This window comes from Fringilla coelebs (genome assembly GCF_963513975.1).
Source record: "Fringilla coelebs genome assembly, chromosome: 6".
In the NCBI taxonomy this organism is placed as follows: domain Eukaryota; kingdom Metazoa; phylum Chordata; class Aves; order Passeriformes; family Fringillidae; genus Fringilla; species Fringilla coelebs.
In genome coordinates, this window is record NC_140034.1 from 17,919,191 (window position 1) to 17,940,616 (window position 21,426).

Below are 21,426 nucleotides of genomic sequence, written 5' to 3' on the forward strand. Positions count from 1 at the left end.
GAAGTGTACCAGCTAATCAAAGTCTTGTAAAGAGCCCATGCATACTACAAATATTGGGAATATTAGGAAATAATCTGTACATGCCCATATGCTTAATTATTAATGGGGTTTTTGGCTAGCCAAATTATAGGAGTATTCCATCATACATGACCGAGGAAACCTATCCAGTGCAAAGTATCTTCAATCAACATAAACTGAATTAAGCAGTCATGAAAAAATAGTAGAAATTAGTAGTGCTCAGTACCCCACACATTCTGGTTAGTTGAGATAATTTTATTTTAGTATAAATGAATGTATTTTTGGGACTAAACTGGAACATCTATCTTTAATATCAAGTTAACTGTTCCATCCATCAGCTTATTTCAGGAAGTTAAACCTGCACAACCTTTCTTTGAGTTATTCAGATGTTGTGTTTGCTTACTCTGAACACTTGGGATAGTTCAGAGGATTTGGGTTTTTTTCTGCTTCTGCTTTTTTTCTCTATTTACAGTAGACTTATTCCAAAGAATTATATTCTCATGCCAACACGTGTTCATAATTCCCATTTAAGTGAATGGGAGTTTTCTATACAAATAATAGATTGATATAGTCTATGAAGTGAATAATCCCCTTGTAAAAAGAAGTATACAAACCAGGAAGTCAGCAATAATTACCTATATGAATAATTCACTGGCACATAACTTTTAGCCAAACTTGTATAAGTAATCCTTTTCTCTTTCCCATCTGCTGCTGAAAAGAGGTTCCAGGTAATGCTTTTATTTTTCTATCTAGTCCATCTTTTACTGCCACCTCCCATTTTCCTTAAAAAGCCATCTGTCATCTTGGGTGCCGTACCATGCACCTATCACTCCTCAGAACATTGCTGTATGAAAAATCTGAAATTTATATTTATGCATTGTAATTCTGTTTCATACAATGAGCTAGATGCTGTTTTACCTACTAATATGAACTCCAGCTCCATGAACTATTATGCTCTCCTATGTTTCACAAGTAGTATTCTTCAGTAATACTTATTAAAGTACAAAGATCAGCACTTTTTCCAGCCCACTAGTGGACAGCTGTTTTACAAGTGATGATTTGACAGTCTGACCTGATGTGCCAAGGTAGATATGCTACTGAATTATCTGAGCATCAGATTCCCTGTATCTGCATTAGTGAGTATAAACGGCTCTTACTGCTCACAGAACACATGAAATAATTAAAAATCATTTTTGTCCAGAAGCAGTACTTAAAAACTACCAGCCTTCATTATCTCTTGATGGAAACCAGACCTGTGTGAAGTCTCACAAATGACTTTGAAGAACTTGCCAAGAGTAAACGGAAAGAAGTCCTCCTTACTTATAAAATTCATTCTCTACTTCCTGCTTGCCAGCACCTTTTGGGGAGGGCAGAGCAGGACACTTCATGCTGAAGAGTAGTGCAAAATCAATTGCTGAGTTCTCTGCAAGTCCCCCTAAATATGAAGTGCAACTTTGGTGCCCCACACAGGAAGGGACTTTTTTTCCTTTGTACCAACTACTGTAATTTGCTCTATCAAATCATGCCCAAAATAATACTTGTATTTTTAAAGCAGAAACACTCTTATAAATTACCACAGAACTAAAAGAATTGGTGGTAATTTACATATGCTATATAACAGAAAATCATTCCTTGTTCTGTTAGTAACTTTAGATACAATGAGGAAAATATGGAAAGAAATACATCATACAAAAATGGGTAGTAATATATAAGCTATGTCTAAAACTGTGAACAAGGTACTTTTTTGTTTCAGAAACTACTTCTGTAGTGGTTTCTGAATCAAGCTTGTACTTGATTTTAATGGTTTCATAACAAGAAATATTAAAATACATATACCAAATATATATTAATTTTGAAAGTTAAGTGCCAATATTGAGATCTTTATTTCCCTTATGATAGATGGCTGGAACTGTCCTTCCCCATGCTAAAGCTGACCCTACCCATACCTGAATTCACCCCAACATGTTATTCATGCTCTCTTTCCCATCTTTTCCCCACAGTTTATGAGCATGCAGCAGGTTGTACATGCAGGTATATGACCACTGTTTGTTGTATATGCCATTGGTCACTTTGCTGCACATTACACAGCAAATTAAAAATATTTTCAGCTCTCACGCCTTTAAAAAAGGACTTGGAAAATGTATTCTCATATCCTTCAGCATTCCTGTTTCTAAATCCTGAAGTTGTTTTCTTGAAACTTAATTGGGAAGAGAGTCCATACGTGCTTGTAATTTGCATTCCAGTTCCACTGCTCTGGATCAATATAGAATTACCCTTTCCTGGACAGACACTTAGAGAAATTGTTTAGGTGACCTGTGAGGTAATGCAGCTGAGTCAAAGTTCTCAAGTTTTCCTGACCAATATACATTCACTTGAATCTGTTGTGTGCTAATGTAGGAATGGACTCTCATGATTACTTAAGGATGATATCAACCTGTGTTTATTTGTGTTTGTAGAGCCTTTAAGTATAGATGGTCTTCTCAAGCAGTTGTAAAATGGGAGATTGTTTTACCTCTTCTCCCTTTCTATCACAAGGGATTTACAGACACATTTTAGAACCAAGCAGCAGAGAAATATTCAGTTCCATTAAAGTAAGCCTCTATAAGAATCATGTCCTTTCTGTTTTTACTGTTTTCATCAAACTTCAAATATGTTCTTCTGCTGCTATATTCAATTTTTCTCAATTTTTTTCCTTCCAACTCATTTTTCCCTCTGTGTTTCAGGGACATAAGTTAATTAGGGCCAGGGTAGGAGAAGAGGGAAGAGATGAGGCTTAGTGCTCTGTGTCAAATATGAGGCTGACAAGTGGAAGAAGGGCTTTTTATGCTGTGTTTTGGTAATTTCTAGAGGAAGAGTACTGAGACTGTTGCAGGATTGTCCATGACAAATGAGAAATTAAAAACATAAAGTCTTTTGAAGCATTCTGGAGTGATCTGTTTTGTCCTAAAGTTAGGCAGGAACAATGAAGAAATAAATCCAAGAAAATGGTATTTTATTTGAATAACTGCAAAAATGCTTTTCACCTGTCCTTCAAACTACACAGTGTACAAACAAATCATATTCTATCATTCTGAGAAAATACAGTTATTATTTTGAATCAAAGTCATCACTCAAGACCAGAGATGAAAGTAGAAGTACTTCATACTAAAAAGGAATATGAAAGCAACCTGTTGCTTCATGTTTGATATTAGTATATTACACTGCCTACTGAGTTAAATAATCTGGATATCACTGAATTTATACATGGAATTTATTTTAAAATTAATTGTTCCTCTTAAAGATCAAGCTTAAAGGATTGTTATCACAGCCACAAATGCTGTATCTATGGGACCAATAATCAATGCTCCTGCAAATTACTAGGAATAGTTGCATATATTTAATAAGTAAAGCTTATTTGTTTGTGTTTCTTTGTATAGGTACAGTTGAATGTAATGTGAGAGTTGTTATGGACATTTGTTAAACATATCTAATTGAGAGTCCTTAATTAAATCTGGACTATTCAAAACAGTGGAACATAGGTTGTGGCTGTTACCCCTGCATTTGCACGGTCTTGGTTTTCTTCCACGTAAGCTTTGACCAACATCACATTTCACACATCATTGGTGTAGGAGTGAATGGGCAGGTGCATCTGGAGTTCTTTACAAACTATGGCAAAAATAGGAAAACTTAGGGGTCTGCTGAAGGCATGTGGGAACAGGCATAGATTAATCAGGTAAGCCTCTCTTCAGAAAAATTGCTGCAGAGAAGATGAAAGTACCTTAAAAACATAGCTTGAGAAAGCAAAAAATATTTTAAAAGTGCTCAGTTATTTCAAACAAACTTTTGCATTAACCCCATGGATTGTTGAAGAATTAGAGAACCTAGCATTTAAAACCAAGGATTTTTAGGTTTTTCCTCCTCCTTTGACAGAGGTATTTATTTTGAAGATGCAGATGAATATGAGCAGGACAGGCTGTAAGATTTCCCAGAGCATTGGCAGGGTGGAAGGTTGCTGTTAGCATGGAATGGGTGACGGACAGCCTTCTCTTATTCACAGTTCTTTGTTTCAGACCACCAGTTAGTAGGGCACTGCCACAGCCGGAGAAACTGCAGACAAATAATGTGGGGAAAAAAAAGAGACCCATAGAGGTAAGAAAGATACCTTGCTCTTCTCTTCTTCTTTTAGGGCTTTGTCTTGCCAGAAACTGACACACCTATGAACACGTTAAATGATTGTTTTATTCTAAAGGTATCAAAAGTGGAAATAGTGGATACTGGGTAAATAGTAGAAAAAGTGGGAGAGAATTTTTTCTTATGAATAAAAAAAAGACTATATTTCTTTTTCTTGCAAATAAAATGGAGTATAACTCAATTCTTAGTAATCATGAAACCTCATAAATGGCTGTAGAAAGCAGGATGCCTCGTATAGATAACTGGATTGTTAAAGGGTGTATTGTTGCTAATGAAACTAATAATTTTTTAATTCCAGTCTTCTTAGAATTTATTTTATAGTTTCAGTTTAAATTCATCACTGATCAGAGTTTTAGAAGTAATTTTTTAAATTCTATTAATGATAAGTTTAGCTTCGGCACCTGTTTTTTCATTACATGGGAATTGCAAATAAATATACCAATTTTTGGTTAATCTGAAGTGAAAATTTCATCTAACCTTGGAAAATGCAGTTCTTTACCAACCCAAATATTGTTTATTCTGCAAAATATTTGGTGTAGCATAATAAACAGCTTTTTGACATCAGTGCTCTAGAAGTTTTAGGCTGTAATTTGGGTTTCTAGTTGCTGGCTGGAATTAAATTGAGGACCAGTGTTTGTCATTCTTTGTTTCTTAGTGTCTTCTGCATTAAAAGGAGTTTATTCTTCACTGCATTTTATTTATTTATGTTCATGTGCATGAGTATCTCTTTCAGTGTATATATTTATGTCTGTGTGTATTGTATACACATTCTGCAGCATCCCCTGAGAGGTGAAAGGTCTGACACAGCTGTGTGTGACAAGAATGAGCAGCTGTGTAAACTGACAGGGGAGGCACGAGCCCAGTTTCTGTTGCCTTCACATGTCACTTACTACATGAGGACATAATTTAAAAAATAAAATCCTACAGAGGAATGTGAAGTTCATAACTGCTTTAAGGTTTGGTAAATCTACTGATGTGAATATCTTTTTTAGGACCTAATTTTGGAGCTGGTGTTTGGGTATCGAGGCAAGGACTGCAGAAACAATGTGCACTATTTGAATGATGGTGCTGATGTAATTTATCACACTGCATCTGTTGGCATCTTGTATAATGTGGCAACAGGTAGGAGAAAACCTACTGGAGGGAAAATGTTTCTTTGCACACATGGAGTAACAGTTTTTAAAGTAATTAATATACTTTAAGTATTGTAAAAATATGCGGAAAAAATGTTATTTGTTCCTAAAATTTCAGTCTGTAGAGAATATTCATAATAGCTGCATAAGCAAACAAGTGTACTGAAATGTTCTGAAGGCTGAGCTTTAAAGGAAATGAAGATTTGGGTTTTTTGGTATTAGCTTTCTGAAATTTGTGTGTTGAAATGATCACAGAAACTAAAAGAGCTGAACAATGGGATAATTGCAATTTAATTTTTTTTCTAAGAAGAAGTTAATATTTTTATTTCGTTTACTTTTCAGTCATCTGTATCGCGTACATTCTTTCACAACAACCCAGTTTAGATAACTTAGACCTTTAAAAAAGTACACAATGTCATTTGTTTCTGAGATAGTTAAGCAGCTTCATTGAGGGAAATGTTTGGAGTTACTGAGTGCTGTGTGTTGAAGTCCAGATAAAGAAATTAGGAGTTTCTGTTTTCTGGTTTTAAGCTTCAAAATGCAACATGACCATAATGCTGTCTTCTAACATATGCTATAAAATTTTCAAACATTAGCCATGTCTATGTGTGTATAAATGTTTTAATTAAAGTTGAACTAGGGTTTGATGCATTTTTTTCTTATTTTTAGGCTCTCAGTCATTTTACCAGGAACACAATGATGATATTTTGTGCCTCACTGTGAATCAGCACCCCAAGTTTACCAACATAGTGGCAACTGGCCAAGTAGGTATGTTTGTATTTTTGTAAAAAGAATTAACAGCATGCAATCAGAACCTTGTAAATTCATGATAAATCATAAAAATATTTGATTATGCTATCTCCGTTTGTACGAGTCTTACTCAGTTACCTGTCCTCTTTATATGTTTCTTTGAGTGTAATTGAATAAAGTTGACAAAAAATATTGAGGCATGAAAGATTAAACTTATCTTTTGCTTGGAGTATTATCAAAACTAATTTCTCAGAAATCTTAAGCCCCATTAAATTATTCTGGTTGTATTGAACTATCAGCTGGTGTTAGACCTTCCAAAGAGTCATTGCCCTTCCAAAGAAGCTGAATAGAGCTAACCTTCATTTCTTAAAATCCATGCCAGTCTTATGTAGGTTTTACCTCATCAGGCAGATTTATAATACCCACTTGGTGGTTGGATATGATATAGTTGTAATATTCTAGGCAGAACCAAAACCCTAATGGTGTTCCCTACAGATAAACTGAGATTTAGAAGGAAAGCATATGTATATTTCATAGTGACATTAAGATCTATGGTCTAACCAGGTTAAAAAAAACAAAACAAAAAACTCAAAAAAACCCACATTTTGCATTGGCATAGCTGATAGAAATTGCTGTTTCTAGATTTTGTAGTAGTGATTTTTGTAGCCCTACAATCTGGCTGTAGTTTTCATATCTTCTATTGGTTCTCAGCAGATTCAAACCCACATTATTTTCTTCAGGGCATAGAATGCAAAAAAAACCCTTATTTGATTTCAGCCAAAATAACTTTTTATTTCCTTTAGGTTTGTTTTAGAAGTTTGATATAGCTAAAATCAGTTCTGCAGAGTTTATTACCTGCTCTCCTGTGTCTTTTGGATTTTTAGGTGCCTGTCTCATTAAAATTGACTCATTGATAATAGTAGCCTCTTAGCTAAAATAGCTTCCTTTCTTGGTGAGTTTCTTGCCTCACATCATTGAAAACAAATTTTGAATGGAAATTATTTAAATGGAAAAAATCATCAGCAGATATTTGTCTATGGTTTGAACATTTGCAGGAATTACAAACCTTTTATTGCCTTTAAGAATTTGCTTTTTCATCATATTTCTTAATCTGGCCCTGTTTGGCTTTCTGTAGTGGAGGAATGTGAAAATTTTTCTTCTGCAGTGTTCATCTTACCCAAGACAAAACACAGGACTTAATTCTTTTTTTATTTTCATAACCATTTCCACATCAACTAGCAGTAGGACAATTATGAACTGTTTTGTAATGTGGATTAAGGCATACCAATCAGAGGCAGATGACCCTTAAAAATTACATATACTTTTAAGCAGAAAATTAAAAATAAGCTGGAAGTGAAATATCTTAAAAGAGCACTTCTTTTCTGATTTTGAAGTGATGTGGAGGAGTGTATATACTCTATAAAGAACTGCTGCTACTTTTCCTACTGATATGGTTGGCACAAACAGTGTCACCATCATGATTTAAAAAGATTTATTGAATCTTCAGGTACTCACATGCTACTTCTTAGCATTTTTTCTCACTTATTTTGTTAAAATATCAATGACATGAAAAAATAGGTTTTTCATTTATTTTGGCTGAGAGCGACCTAACATACACCAAAACTGGATTTTTGTGTTGTAGCTCAAAATGGAAATCAAAAGATATTCATTCATTCAATATATTAATTCTATGATTTATTTCTGATGTGACCTCCTTTTATCAGTAATTACTCATCTTCAACAGCAGAATTGGTGCTGCTGCAATGCAAAAAGATGACATCAAGGTGTGTGTTAAGAAATTACACTGAATGTGGCATATATTTTCTTTAGCACTTATCTTACTTCTGATCTAATTATTTTTCTGCTGCTTTTCCATTACAGGAGACTCAGCAGATATGTCAGGTAAGGGAAACAAAATTTTGACATCTTCAGGAGTAGGTAGTCTCTCTAGTAGCCATCTGCAGCTTTACAGAGCCATAAGTGATGTGAATTCATTTTTAGTTTACTAAACCCCTTGTATCAGTCATATTACTGTCAGCACTGAAGAGAAGTCAAAACAGCTCAGCATACTGTAAATATATCAAAATTTACAATGTTAGAACACAGTTAAAAGCTACTCTTGTTGAAGCATATTCCCTTCTTGCTGCTTAGTGATTAGTGAGTTCTAATATACACTGCTGCTGTAGCATTCCTGGGTATGCTTGCCGGTTTTGTAGATATGTTGGGGCTGACAACATTTGGTTTAGACCTTCAGCTGAGTGTAATTTTAAACATGCATTTCTAAAATAAATTCTATTGAGGAGGCCTAGGTGACTGAGTGAAAAAACTAATCACCTTTCACATTTATGTACAATTGCCATGCAGTTATTACCATTGATCCAAAATGCTTTTTATGATGTTAGTTTAATTTTTCCTCTACCATTTTGGGTCTTTGACATTTTGACAGTCTTGACTGGGATATTTTTTATTAACATGTTTTTTTTCAACTGTAATTGCAAAAACTCATCACCATCATGTGCGAATGAATTCATTGTTGAGCAACCATATTTGTCTTGTGAAGAATCTTCAGAGATGCATAAATGTGGTCATGTGTAATAGAAAGTGTCATCATCTTCATGTGGATCTAAAGGCTGTTCTGTAAGAACAAGTGCACATTGACATCTTTAATGTGTGTTGACTTCTCTTAAATATGGCAAATGGTGCTTGCTCTAAGGATGGCAGGAAGAATATAGGTACCTTTTCCCACACTTCTAGCCTGTATTTTAAAAACCAATGATGATATGGATATTTATATGAAAGAACATCTATAGTCTGTATGATGTTCACCATCTATATGGTGGCTGGACACTTTCCCTGTCTCACATGCCTTCTTCCTACTGCAACTTCAGTCTGAGCTTGTGTATATTACTGACTTCTGTTGACACTGCCTGAAATGAGCACTCTGAACTCTTTTCTTCTTTCTGGAACCATTAGTCTGGAATCCAAGCTGCTTCCTGCTTTCATTAGAAAATTGAATAGTTTTACTTAAAATTTATTGATGCCTTTTGGCATCCTTGCCAACAACTTTTGCTTTTCTAGTTCCAATTTTCAGTCATCCACAGTGGTGCAGGTGTTCTTGTAGCAGTAATGTTCGTACTAGGCTGGAATGGCAATTCAAGTTTCCTAATGACTGGGTGTAGGTTTACTAAAGATTTTTTCTGTCCTGCCAGCCCATGGTAGCTTTATCTAACTGCTCCCAGAAGGAGATGATGCCTTAGAACATCTCTCTTGTGAAAGTTTGAGTACACAGTCAGGATTCAGTGTCAGGACAGAGACATTCAGGAGGACTCCATGACACAGAAGGATCTAAGAGTTCATGTTCTCTGTCCTGCAGATCTTTCTCTGAATGATTTTCTCAATTCTTTTTCAGGAAAACTAGGTGAGAGTTTCTGTCTGCCACCCAAAAGAAAACTTTTGGCCAAGGTTATAGGGCAGGTGCCCTATTCAAGGGTAGTACAGAGTTTTACCAAGAAGAGGGTTGAAGAGTGAAAAACAGTTCAGAGCCATAATAAAGCTTTCCCTTCCCTCAGCTTCCCATAAGAACAGCAAGGAGTTTGCTGACAATTTTTGGGGAGTGCTGGTTTCTGTCAAGTCCTGCCCTTTCTGTTTTAATGGCATGGCCATACTATGCTGTGGTACCTCTCAAAGGTTAATGATAACATCTTGTTGCTGCCATGAGAGGAAATTCAAATGGGAAATAAAAGAAACGAGGAATTATGTTTTAAAGACTGTTTTGGTAGTACAGCTGTGGAATTGTGCTCAAAACCAGAGTTTCATGTGGCTGAAATTTTGCTTAAGTCCCTGTGCCTACTGTTTCCCATCACATGCATGCCTTTGAGGGCCTAGAGTTATCTGTTAGAAAAACAAAGCATGAATCCAAAACAGAATTTAGTGTATGAATCTGGATCTATGACAAGAATCAGTAACTTAGGACTCTGCAGTCAAATTTATTAGAGATCAGAAGTGAAGAAGTTTGAGAACCTTACTGTGCTGGAAATGCCTTAGATGCTGCTCAGAGATCGTAAACTATATATGGATGGCAGGATCTTTTGAGAAGGCATTGCATTTGGGAAAAAACCAGCTGTCATCATGTTAGAGACAATCACAGACATGAGTAGCATGGAAAGACATTTTTTACTGCAGAGAGCCTGCAGACTAAACAATGCAGACTCAACACCATAGTTCTGCATCGGCAAGCAAACTGACGGTCTGGCTGATGCTCTCCTAAGAGGGCAAGCATTTCAGACAGGTGGCCATTTTGTAGAAAGGAGATTTTGGCCCTGCACTGTAAACTGACTTCTCTGTAGCCATCAGTTGTCCAAAAGCGCCATGGAGAAGTTACATTCTTGATGAGCAGCTTTATTTATGAAGGTTTTTGAGTTAGCATGCTGCTCTATGTTTTAGTAAGAGAAAAACAGGAGAAGGCAGCTCTTGCTTTTAGAACTTCTGCTGTGCTTTGCAAGTCCCATAACAAGTTAAGTAACAAATTAATACCTCTGGTAATGTAATGTGGCCAACTTGTTCATCCTACCTAATGATCCTGTTTGTCATAAATTGTTTTCCAAATGGAGGCCAAAATCTCTTTTCTTTCCTTCTTTCCCCCCCCCCCCCCCCATCTGATCACAGCAATTTTGTCTCATAAAAAAAGTATTAACTGCTTCAATAAGTAAATCATTACCCATTTTCAAAATGCCTACTAATGGCATGTTTTCATCTTTGTGTAGCTACAGCTCCTTCTATTCACGTGTGGGATGCAATGAACAAGCAGACGCTGTCGGTGCTGCGGTGCTACCATTCCAAGGGCGTTTGCTCCGTCAGTTTCAGTGCCACTGGCAAACTGCTGCTGTCTGTAGGGCTGGATCCTGAACACACCATTACCATTTGGAAGTGGCAGGAAGGTAGGAAAGAGACTGGTTTTGTAGAAGGTGTTTACATTGGTAGAGGTATGTCGGCTTGAGTCAAGAGCGAGTGTAACTTTAAAGCATCAGCTGATCAAAAATTCTTACAATAAATGCTGTGCACTGTGCTCTGTACAAGATCTAAAATAGATGTGTTTACCCATTCTAGTGATGCTGAATATATCTCCTTTGAAACTATTGTGTAAAGATCAAAATAGCTCCCTGATTTCCAGTAAGAATAATGTAGGGATTTCTTTTCGTTAAAATTGTCATCATCATTACTATTATTATTACTTTATTCTTCTCTAAAGTCTTATTACTGACTAGGTTGTCATACTCCTGAGATTATTCCCAAAAGTTGAAAATTGCAGAAATAGGGTGCCAAGATAACTCCTCTATGCATCTTATATAATTGTTGCCTTAAGCTATGCTACATGTCTTCAGATCAGCTTTGATCTGTATTTCTGATTTAGACTAAAGAGATTTGAGCTCCTTTCCTTGTCTCCTTTCTGCCTGACAAAGCCATGCCCAGATTATGGATCTGATTCTCTAGTCTTAGAGGTTTGCTCCCTCTCTCTTTGGGAGAGTGGCTCTCAGAATTTTAAATGTCAGCTATTAAGTGAATAACAAGTGATCTTTCATAGCTTGTCTGATAGATCCTGTGGGGGTGGATGCAATGTCAGATGTGTATTTGTACAATCTTAGGTAGGATGAAGGATGTGTGGTCAGAACATGCCTGTGTCCATCTTAAAGGTGGATAGACATTCAGAATGGCAGCTAAGGATCCCAACTGAGGAATCTTCATATGGGTCAAAATTATTCTAACATTTTTAACCAGAAATGTGTGTTTTTCTCAGCAAAGTCAAAATGTCCATTTTCTTTCTGCCAGGTGCCAAAATTGCCAGCCGAGCTGGTCATAACCAGCGTATATTTGTAGCAGAATTCAGGCCAGATTCAGATACACAGTTTGTTTCTGTGGGAGTAAAACATGTAAGGTTCTGGACACTGGCTGGAAGAGCTCTCCTCAGTAAAAAAGGGCTGCTGAGCTCCATAGAAGATGCCCGCATGCAGACGATGCTTTCTGTAGCTTTTGGAGCGGTATGTACTTCAACAAACCACCTGAAAATGCATAAAACCAAACTTTCTTTACTCTTCTGCCTTTATCCGGTTCAGTCAGACTTTTATAACCTGCTAATGAGTATATAAAATACTTTACTAAACTCTGTTTAGCATTCCTAATGCTCACCTGCTAGTTAGAACTAGTACCAGCTTCCTTTAGAGCAGAAAAGACTGTGGGTTTGTATGTTTTCTGGAAAAACAAACACAGATGTCTTGGGCTGATAACACACTGCTTGTTATTTAATCCAGGTAAAACAAAACTGAGTCTAGACTGCAAGAACCAAACAGTAGAAATGAGGCTGATTTTATGGCCACCTGAAAGTGATTGTTTTGTCATTTGTATGTGCTACTGCTCATGGGTGATCAGAGAGCAGCGTTGTCCTGGGGCATTCCTTGATGTCAGACGCTGTTTGGCAGCTGCACTCGGGGTTTCTTGTGCTCTGGGGTTTTTGGACATGTGCAGGCCATCACTGCTGGGTCTGGAGTTGATCTGCATGAGCAGTGCTCATATCTTCAGCTGGGCAGAAAGCCACAGATACCTTTTGTGAAGTGGTCCTTTGCTTTGATTGCCTGCATTTCTGTCCTGTTTGACCATCTGACTGTTTGGTCCAGACTGAATTTACACTGATTTTGATTTTTGAAACTCTAACTGGGCTGTGGTTGCCTTTTTTTGCTGAAGTATCTCTTACACAGAGGTGTCTCTCTGATTTATATGAAGGTCTTACAAAACACTACGATATTTCCCAAATGATAACTGTTATTGATTCCCAGCCCAGGCATTAGTCAGGAGTTTGGGAAACCTCTGTAAACTTTCTTAGGAAGAGACAGGTTCTTAGTGTGAGAATCAGGCTGTATGCTGTGTGGCCTGAAGTTTGGTATGAGGTTTGAGGATGCAGAGCTTCCAGGGGTTTTCTGAAAAGCTGTGAAAAGTGAATAAAGCCAAACCTGGGGTGTTCTCCATAATTCTGTAGGGAGCAGTTCTGGGAGCGCTCTTCCTGATTTTGTCTCAGAAGGAGCTCATTCAGCTCTCCCTAAACAGAAGATGGGAACATCCCAACAGTAATGCTGTGAGGGTTGTCTGGGCATCTGCTTTCATCTTCATTTCCAGTTCTCTTTTAGTTTATTAGAGCCACACACACACACCCCCTTAAAAAAAAGTGTGTAGAGCATCAACCCACTTCAGTCAAGGAAAGTGTTTGTGCCACATGTGCACATGTGTACTGCTACTCTTGAAACATGATCATGCGGAATTTGAGGATTCAAAACCAGTTTTGCTCAATAACCAGTTTCTGTTGGAATCCTAATAAATAGCACTTTAATTTCAGAGGTAATGAAATTTATTTTTATTACCTTTCAAGAGCGGGAAGCAGAAGTAAAGAACAGGCAGCTTTTGATTCTAAGTTAAGTCAAAATGTTTTCCTCCTGAGCTAAAGGTTACTGTAATTGTGTGAGTCTCTTCACCTGAACTGCAAGCATAATGTATATAGCAGGAGGATGCAAATTGCCTGCTTGTGTGCTTGTGTAGAATGTCAGTACTTATTGTGGTATTGTACTTTTTTTACCACACCTTGCACACCTGATAGGCTGAAAGCATAGATAACCATATGACTGAAGCTTAAGTCATTGCATTTCTTCTTTGCAAAAAGAAATGCAATGATTTTCTTCAAGCTACAATAAAGCATCTGTCAGACTTCAAGAAGGAGTATGGTAGCTCATTGTTTCATCTCTGGAGGTTCTTATTGCCCTTTCCACAGTTTCCTCTTTTGCAACAGCAAACAAAAGCAAGTCAGCCTCTAAATGCAAATGGTCTTTATTTCTGAATGTTTTTCTTCCTACCTTGCTCAGAATCAGATGATGAGTATGTTTTTCCCCTTTTCAGAATAACTTGACATTTACAGGTACTATCAGTGGAGATGTTTGTGTTTGGAAAGATCATGTGCTGGTCCGAATTGTGGCCAAGGCTCACAACGGCCCCGTTTTCACCATGTACACCACACTGAGGGATGGCTTGATTGTTACAGGAGGCAAGGAAAGACCGTGAGTCTTCTCTTTTCTTTTGTTCTGCATGCATGTTTACTCTTTAAAAATGGTTTGGATTCATGCCATCAATTATATTTGAGACATTAAAGGTAGAAGAGTGGTCCCTTTCAGATGCTTGATAGGTATTAAGAAATAGAGCAGCCACCACCTCCAAGTGGTGTTTACCTCCAAAATGTAGGTAGCCCCATATGAGCCTCAACTCAGCTATTTTTCCCATTTATTACAAGAGAAAGCATGCAAGAGAAAGCATATTTAGTCTGAAATTTAGAATAATTGAATGGTTAGGGTTGGAAGGGGCCTTACAGATTTTCTAGCTCCAACACCCCTTTAGCTTTAAGCACTAGAAAGTTACCTAGTCCTTGTGGGTTAATTCTTTCACTGAAGATGTACTGAGGTTGTTAACCCAAGGGATTTGCATAGATGTGATTGAATACATGAATGATAAATTTTATAGCAGTATGGTGCACAACTTCTTTCAAAGGAAAGATCTGCTTAGTTATGATGGCAGAGGCAAGCTGTCTTTTCTGAAATCTGAGGTACAGCAAGATTCTTTGTTCCTGGGGTTGCAAGCAAGCAAAATATATTCTCAAGCATTTTAATTTTTTTGATGCCTTCCTAGTGATCAGAAAATGCTTCAGCTGTAATGCAGTCCATCTGATGACATGATACTGCCACATTTGCCAGGACACAGGCCACTTATATTTTCAGACTGAACTGAAAACTTACTTCTGTGCTTGAAATATTTCCTTCTACTATTTATAAATGTTGTTGTGATTTTATTTGGAGGATGTTCTCTCTACCACTTAGCTTCAGAGGCTCTTAATCATTGATATTTGACCTGAAACAAATAGTATTGAATAGCAATAAGAACCCAGAATTCATCTCCTGTGGGAAAACAAAGTATTGACAGTGTGCAAAACAAATTTCATTTAGGAAGACTGCATGCTTTTTTTCTGCCTTAGTTGCAGTTCACCAGCCTGTTTTGGTAAAATCTTCTTGCTGAGTATAATGATCAATCATATGTCAAAACAGTGCTAGTGGGAAGCAAAGAATATATTATTGCAAGGGGTATCAATGTATAATTCATTATAGTTCTTTTAATAATAATAATAATAATAAAAATAAAAATAGTACAAATCAGTAATTGTGATTAAACATTCTGAAGTTCTTAGTAAGATTGTTCAGTAATCAAAGCTGTAACACAAGCAGCTGGATATTGTGGAACACTGTTTTTCTGTTTCCATTAGGGGGGATTGAAGACAGATAAGACACATCCCAGCTCAACTAGAGATGCCAGATTTATCACTGTTTCAATAAACATTATCTTCTTTTTAGAAACTTTTTTTTATTTCAATGTATTCTATACTGAAATACCAGGTTTTTTTTGCAAGTGGGAGGGAAATACTTAGTGTTTGCATAATTAATGCCTATTAGCTGTGTGGTTTTTCTGCTGTATCTGTGTGTTTTATTTTACAGCAGTGAAAATAGTGACATTTTCACAGAAGTGAAAATATTCGGGTTTTTTTCACAGAAGTAAAATACATACCTCTTCAGTTTCTTTCAACTCTAATTTGAAAATCTCTGCCTCTCTGACTATAAGATAACTGTTCTGACTAGACAGATTCCCTCAGAGCTGCTCATTCAGACTAAGCTGAGCAGCACCCATCTTTCAGCTTGCTCTGTAAAGTAGAACAGTGAGGACTGGGAATCTTTTTTTTTTTCTGGGCTCTGAGGCTCAGCATGTTCACATCAACTGTTCAGGCAAACAGAATCTTAGACAATGTAAAACATACTAAAATGCCTCGTTTGCAGTACAGTTCATTAAATAACGCAGTTCTTTCATTCACTAACTGTCCTTTTTGTGGCAGCTGTGGTACTCATGGTTCTTCCTGGTGTCTTCCCAGTTCAAAGGAAGGAGGAGCAGTCAAGCTGTGGGACCAGGAGCTGAAGCGCTGTCGCGCCTTCAGACTGGAGACGGGACAGATGACGGACTGCGTGCGCTCTGTTTGCAGAGGCAAGGTGAGCAAAGCTGCCTGGCTGGGAAACACAGCTCATCACTTGTGGCTGACTTCTGAATATCAGATAAATTAGTTCTGCTTTCTCTTCTAGCTAGTGTTTGAAATGAAAGGCTAAGCTAGAAGGTGTCCACAACTGGTATTGTGGCAGAAAAACATCTAGTTTGTGAGATCCCAGTCTTTCTTAGGATAATATTCCATACATATTTTTATTCAAGACTAATTAAGGATTTATTTTCCATTTTCTTTTCACACTTTGATATCAAATATCAAATGACAAGCAGCAACTCAGCCAGCATCATGACATCTACAGAGCTTTGTACTTTAATAACTAGAGGAGTTTAAAAAATAAATTTTCTGTGATTATTTAATAACTTGACTTAAGCAAACTTTCTTGACAGAACTATAGCTCTAGATAATATTTTAATTACTGTTCATCATGAGAGGTTAATGTATTTTATCAGAGATAATTCTTTCGCTATTGTTTAAGGGCAAAATTCTTGTTGGGACAAGAAATGCTGAAATAATTGAAGTTGGAGAGAAAAATGCTGCATGTAACATTCTAATTAATGGTCATATGGATGGACCCATCTGGGGCCTAGCAACACATCCATCCAGAGACTTTTTCCTTTCTGCTGCAGAAGATGGCACAGTAAGACTCTGGGATATTGCTGAAAAGGTAGGTGTTAGAGAATACTTGTTTAGAGAAAAAAAAAAAAAGATTTGTGATGGTATTGCAGACTTGAAAATTTTTTTTTATTATACTCTGAAAATAATCCATTTAATGCTGTTAGCAGGTTAACAAGCTATTAGCATAAGATGCTTTTAAAATATGGACAAATAGTAACAGTTACTATTCTGGGTTTTTATTTCTTGACAGAAGATGCTGAACAAAGTCAGCTTAGGACATGCAGCTCGTACTGTTTGTTACAGCCCAGAAGGTGATATGGTAGCTATTGGCATGAAGAATGGAGAATTTATTATCCTGCTTGTGACCTCTCTAAAGATTTGGGGGAAAAAAAGGGACAGGAGATCAGCAATTCAAGATATCAGGTCAGAAAATGTTATTCCTGGTCTATTGTACTATGCTAGAAATCTCTAATATTTTGCTTTTTAGAAATACAACTCCGTGTTCTGGGAAACATTGCAATGATATTTCAGAGAGCTTGAATCAATGAGTGAATTGTGGAGTTTGTGTGATTATACCAGGAATAAAAAAGAAAGAGGAGGAGGTACTTGGAGATAAGAGATAGCATCAGTCACAACAGCTGGGGGTGTGGGGAGCTCACCCAGTGAGCAGTGCTGTTCCCCAGGGGTGGGTGGGCTCTGTTGGACATCCTGGTGGCAGCAGGGACAGGGGGATGGAGCCCCTCAGCAGCTTTGCCAGTGACACCGAGGGTGTGGTGTGATCCACATGCTTGAGGGAAGGGACTCCTAGGGGGTAAAATGAGATCAGACACTTGGAGATGAAAACTGGGGTTGTGAGAGATAATGGAAATGCCAGTCTGTCGGTTTGCTCTTTGTTAGTGTTTGTTAGACAGGAGTTAGAAGTAAATTTTGTTTCTGTTTCCTGAGTGAAGGAACAGACTGTTGTTTCTGTGAGATAAATTGGTTATAATCAGCTAAGGAAAGTTTTGGAGAGCAAAGTGTGATGGGAGAGACAAACAAGCAAAGAGAGACCTTGCAGGAGAGCTCTGCTAGGAGTTGTGGGGTTACGGGAGTTGGAAAGCTGTCCCAAGGTATGTTTCAGAGACAACAGAAATAAAGAAACTTCCCCAGTAACACAGAAGTGGCTGTGAGGGATTTGTCAGCTCAGGAAGCTACTGAGTTTCAAGACTAGAAAGGAAAACTGGAAGAAAGAACCAGTGTGCAGAGAAGGTTGGATTCACATTTTTTTATTCAGTACATTTCATCTCGAAGTTCTGGCTTTTCTTCAGTTAGAGCACTTCAGTTTTCCAGTTTTTAGCCTTGTAAGTATAGCATAAGGGAGTCAGAGTATTATCAGGGGGATGTCACAAGTTGTTAGACCATGAGGGGCTCATGAAATCAGATCATGAACTGAGTTATTCAAGAGATGTTACCAGTTCACTGATATTTGTAATCGGTACCAAAATTATTGCCACCTTCTGCTGGATATGAATTCCCTAAAAATTTAATTTCATCCCTTCAGTTCTGGATAGCAGACACTTGAAATGCAAATTTCTGCACTTCTCAAATATTATACTCTGATGTAAGTGCCAGCCTGTGTTGATGAAACCCTTTTATCTGTTCAGGTTTAGCCCAGATTCTCGTTACCTAGCAGTTGGTTCCAGTGAGAATGCAGTGGATTTTTATGATCTGACTTTGGGTCCCACACTAAATCGAATCAGCTATTGCAAGGATATCCCAAGTTTTGTGATCCAGATGGACTTCTCTGCTGATAGCTCTTATCTCCAGGTATCAGTCATTAATTGTTCAAGGTACTGAATGGGAAACACTCGTGACAGATACTCTGCAAGTATTCTCCTATGACAACTTCTAAGTTTTGTAGCTGAGTGTTGAAGTATGTTGCTGACATCAGACTTACTTTGCTGTAGTGGTAAGTTGATTTCCTGGAGATCAAATACAGAAAATAAGCAAAGAAATGAGAGAGAGATTTCAGACTGCCTGTGACTGCCTCCCTGCCTTTTTACCTCTGGTGCTAATGGGCTGTCTTAAAAGAGAAAGGAGTACAGTCTGTCATTCTGCAGGTCCTGGGGAACTATAATTTTTTTGTCTCTCTGACCAGCATGATGGCATTACAGGTCTTTTTAGTGCTAGACTTTGTGGAGCAGTACCAAAGCCCTGGTGTTGCAACTGCCAGCTATAGGTGGGCTGAAGACATTTCTTAAAATAAAAATAAAGTAAATACAAAATACTTTCTATATTTTATTTGCATCTGAAAGGAGAAATAAGTTTCTCTCCTTATAAAATCAATATTTACAGCCCAAGAGGAACACCTGTGTGTCAGTATTAAAGATAGGAATTTATTTTGCCACATTTGTATATACTGATGCACCAACACATACGTGCAGAATGTGAGTGGTTTCAGATATTTTTTACTAATTAGACATTTAAATGTTAAGATCTCTTATGCTTTCTCACTATTGCTTTATGCTAGTATAGATTTTTGAGAATTTTCAACTCATTGACTAAGTTTTCTTGATAGCTGTTACTCTATGGAGTAAAAAGTAACTGTCACAAAAATGCTTTTCAAAGCCCTCTGGAATTATATTTTCATCTTTTGAAACAAGTTAATGTATTGTAAATTCTCTGTGGTCACCTCAAAGGTCTCTACGGGGTCTTACAAAAGGCAAGTGTATGAAGTGCCTTCAGGAAAGCAGCTTGTGGACCAGGCTGTGATTGACAGAATAACATGGGCTACTTGGACAAGGTAAATGATTCATGTATTTACACCTGTTAAAACACCTGGAACTTCCAGGAGAAGCACCTGCTATTTAAAAGTGTAATTACTCCCTTCAGTCAGATATTTTCTTTTAACACACCCATCTGCTCTGGCAGCAGCTCCCCTAAATGCAGCACAGCAAAAGGCAGTACAGAGCAGATTCCCTCAGTACACAATTATGGAATGATCAAAAATTTAATTACAGAATAGAAGCTGTATAAGGTGTGCATGTGTGAAAATGAAATGTAAACATTGCATTTTAATAGAACCAGTTAGAACACGAGATCTGATTTCTATTACCTGACTCTTTTTTTTTGCTGTGGTTTTCAAAATAATTTCTTGGTCTTCTGTTTCAGTGTTCTAGGGGATGAAGTAATTGGAATCTGGTCCAGGCATGCTGAAAAAGCTGATGTGAACTGTGCTTGTGTCTCTCACTCGGGAATCAATCTCGTAACAGGCGATGATTTTGGCATGGTCAAACTGTTTGACTTTCCATGTCCTGAAAAATTTGTAAGAACTTGTTTTTGCATGGTTACAATAACAAGTGCTGTTGATATTAGGATATTGTCTTGTTTCTCTAGAAGACATATGATGGAAATATTTTCTTCTCTAAATTTGTAGCTTTTTAGTACCTCCTTAGCTCCACAGTCTCATGGCATGCTCCACATTAGAGTTCCCTGCCATTTTGTGCAGGAGCTCTTGCTATAACCTCTTGAAGGTGTTAATATTGCCTGCCAGTCTGCTTTAGCATAGTGCCTGCCTAATGGAAAATCTCAAAGCCCTTAGTAATTTCCACATCTCTGATCCATTTGACAGATGAGGAAGATAGATGGTGATTTTAGTCCCATCTGTGGATCTTCATGGATAAAGTTACAGATTTTCACTAACACTGTTAAATTGTTTTACTGGTTTTTTATAATTTTAATTTATAATGTTTTTTTAATTTGTTTTCAAGGTTAATTTTCAGGATTTGAGACTGCAGAGGGTAAACTGCTCACACAGTTGCAATGAAAATAATTGGTTTTCAGTGTCAGGAATTTTACACAAAACTTGGAAGTTAGTCATGTGATAAGATGTATTTAATATTATTGCGTTAGCTTGAGCACTCTTTCCAGTTTGCAAGTGCTCTCTTATTGGCTGACAATTTAATCTGCATTGCAGCCCAATAGTAGCTCTCCTTCAGGAGATCTTTCACATTTGATAACCTATATACCTTTTAAACATTATAAATACATGATGCAATAAAAAGGTAGATAAAAATATGCATGCCTTTTGTGGAGGGTACAGAATATTTAGACTCTCTCATTCTGTTGTTATCTGGGTTTTTTTTCAGGCAAAACACAAACGATTTTTAGGTCACTCTGCCCACTTAACAAACATTCGATTCACAAGTGGAGACAGATACGTGGTCAGTGCTGGAGGGGACGACTGCAGGTAGGTGTTCCTGCCCTTGCTGCCACAATCTGCTCAGCACTGCACATGGACACTCCACAGCAATGCAAAACTCAACTTCAGCCTTCAGCCTTTTGTCCGTGTGCTTGCTTTCCTGTTTGTACACAGAGAAAAACATCTTTGTGACTAAATAAATATCCCAAATGTTAATGGGAACAGCTAATATTTAATAAGTTAAAATGTTCACATGAATATTCAAAACAATTTCTTTTGGCTGTGTTAGCCATTTCTTTTAACAACACTGTGGTCTTCTATATCTGATATTTAATATCTTTTTGAAAACACAGCTTATTTGTTTGGAAGTGTGTGCATATGCCTCATTGAGAGAGACATGGAGACTTGCAAAGAGGAAACTGCATGAAGTACCA

General features: G+C 37.2%; 1 protein-coding gene across 2 annotated transcripts in view; it reads left to right on the forward strand.

Annotated features, from left to right (window-relative positions):
* Nucleotides 1-21,382, forward strand: part of EML5 (EMAP like 5) — a gene marked incomplete at both ends in the record, with an annotated part of 91,483 nt that extends 70,101 nt beyond the window's left edge. The window contains 15 exons of one of the 2 annotated variants that reach the window (XM_084208540.1): nt 4,017-4,146; nt 5,181-5,310; nt 5,991-6,089; nt 7,953-7,973; nt 10,835-11,008; nt 11,898-12,106; nt 14,007-14,164; nt 16,072-16,186; nt 16,673-16,861; nt 17,063-17,235; nt 18,456-18,618; nt 19,491-19,594; nt 19,963-20,116; nt 20,940-21,040; nt 21,346-21,382. In XM_084208540.1, coding sequence (XP_084064666.1) covers nt 4,017-4,146; nt 5,181-5,310; nt 5,991-6,089; nt 7,953-7,973; nt 10,835-11,008; nt 11,898-12,106; nt 14,007-14,164; nt 16,072-16,186; nt 16,673-16,861; nt 17,063-17,235; nt 18,456-18,618; nt 19,491-19,594; nt 19,963-20,116; nt 20,940-21,040; nt 21,346-21,382 — 1,957 coding nt within the window. The remainder of the gene's footprint in view (nt 1-4,016; nt 4,147-5,180; nt 5,311-5,990; nt 6,090-7,952; nt 7,974-10,834; nt 11,009-11,897; nt 12,107-14,006; nt 14,165-16,071; nt 16,187-16,672; nt 16,862-17,062; nt 17,236-18,455; nt 18,619-19,490; nt 19,595-19,962; nt 20,117-20,939; nt 21,041-21,345) is intronic. The other variant, XM_084208541.1, reaches the window with a different exon arrangement.
* Between the last annotated feature and the right edge of the window lie 44 nt (nt 21,383-21,426).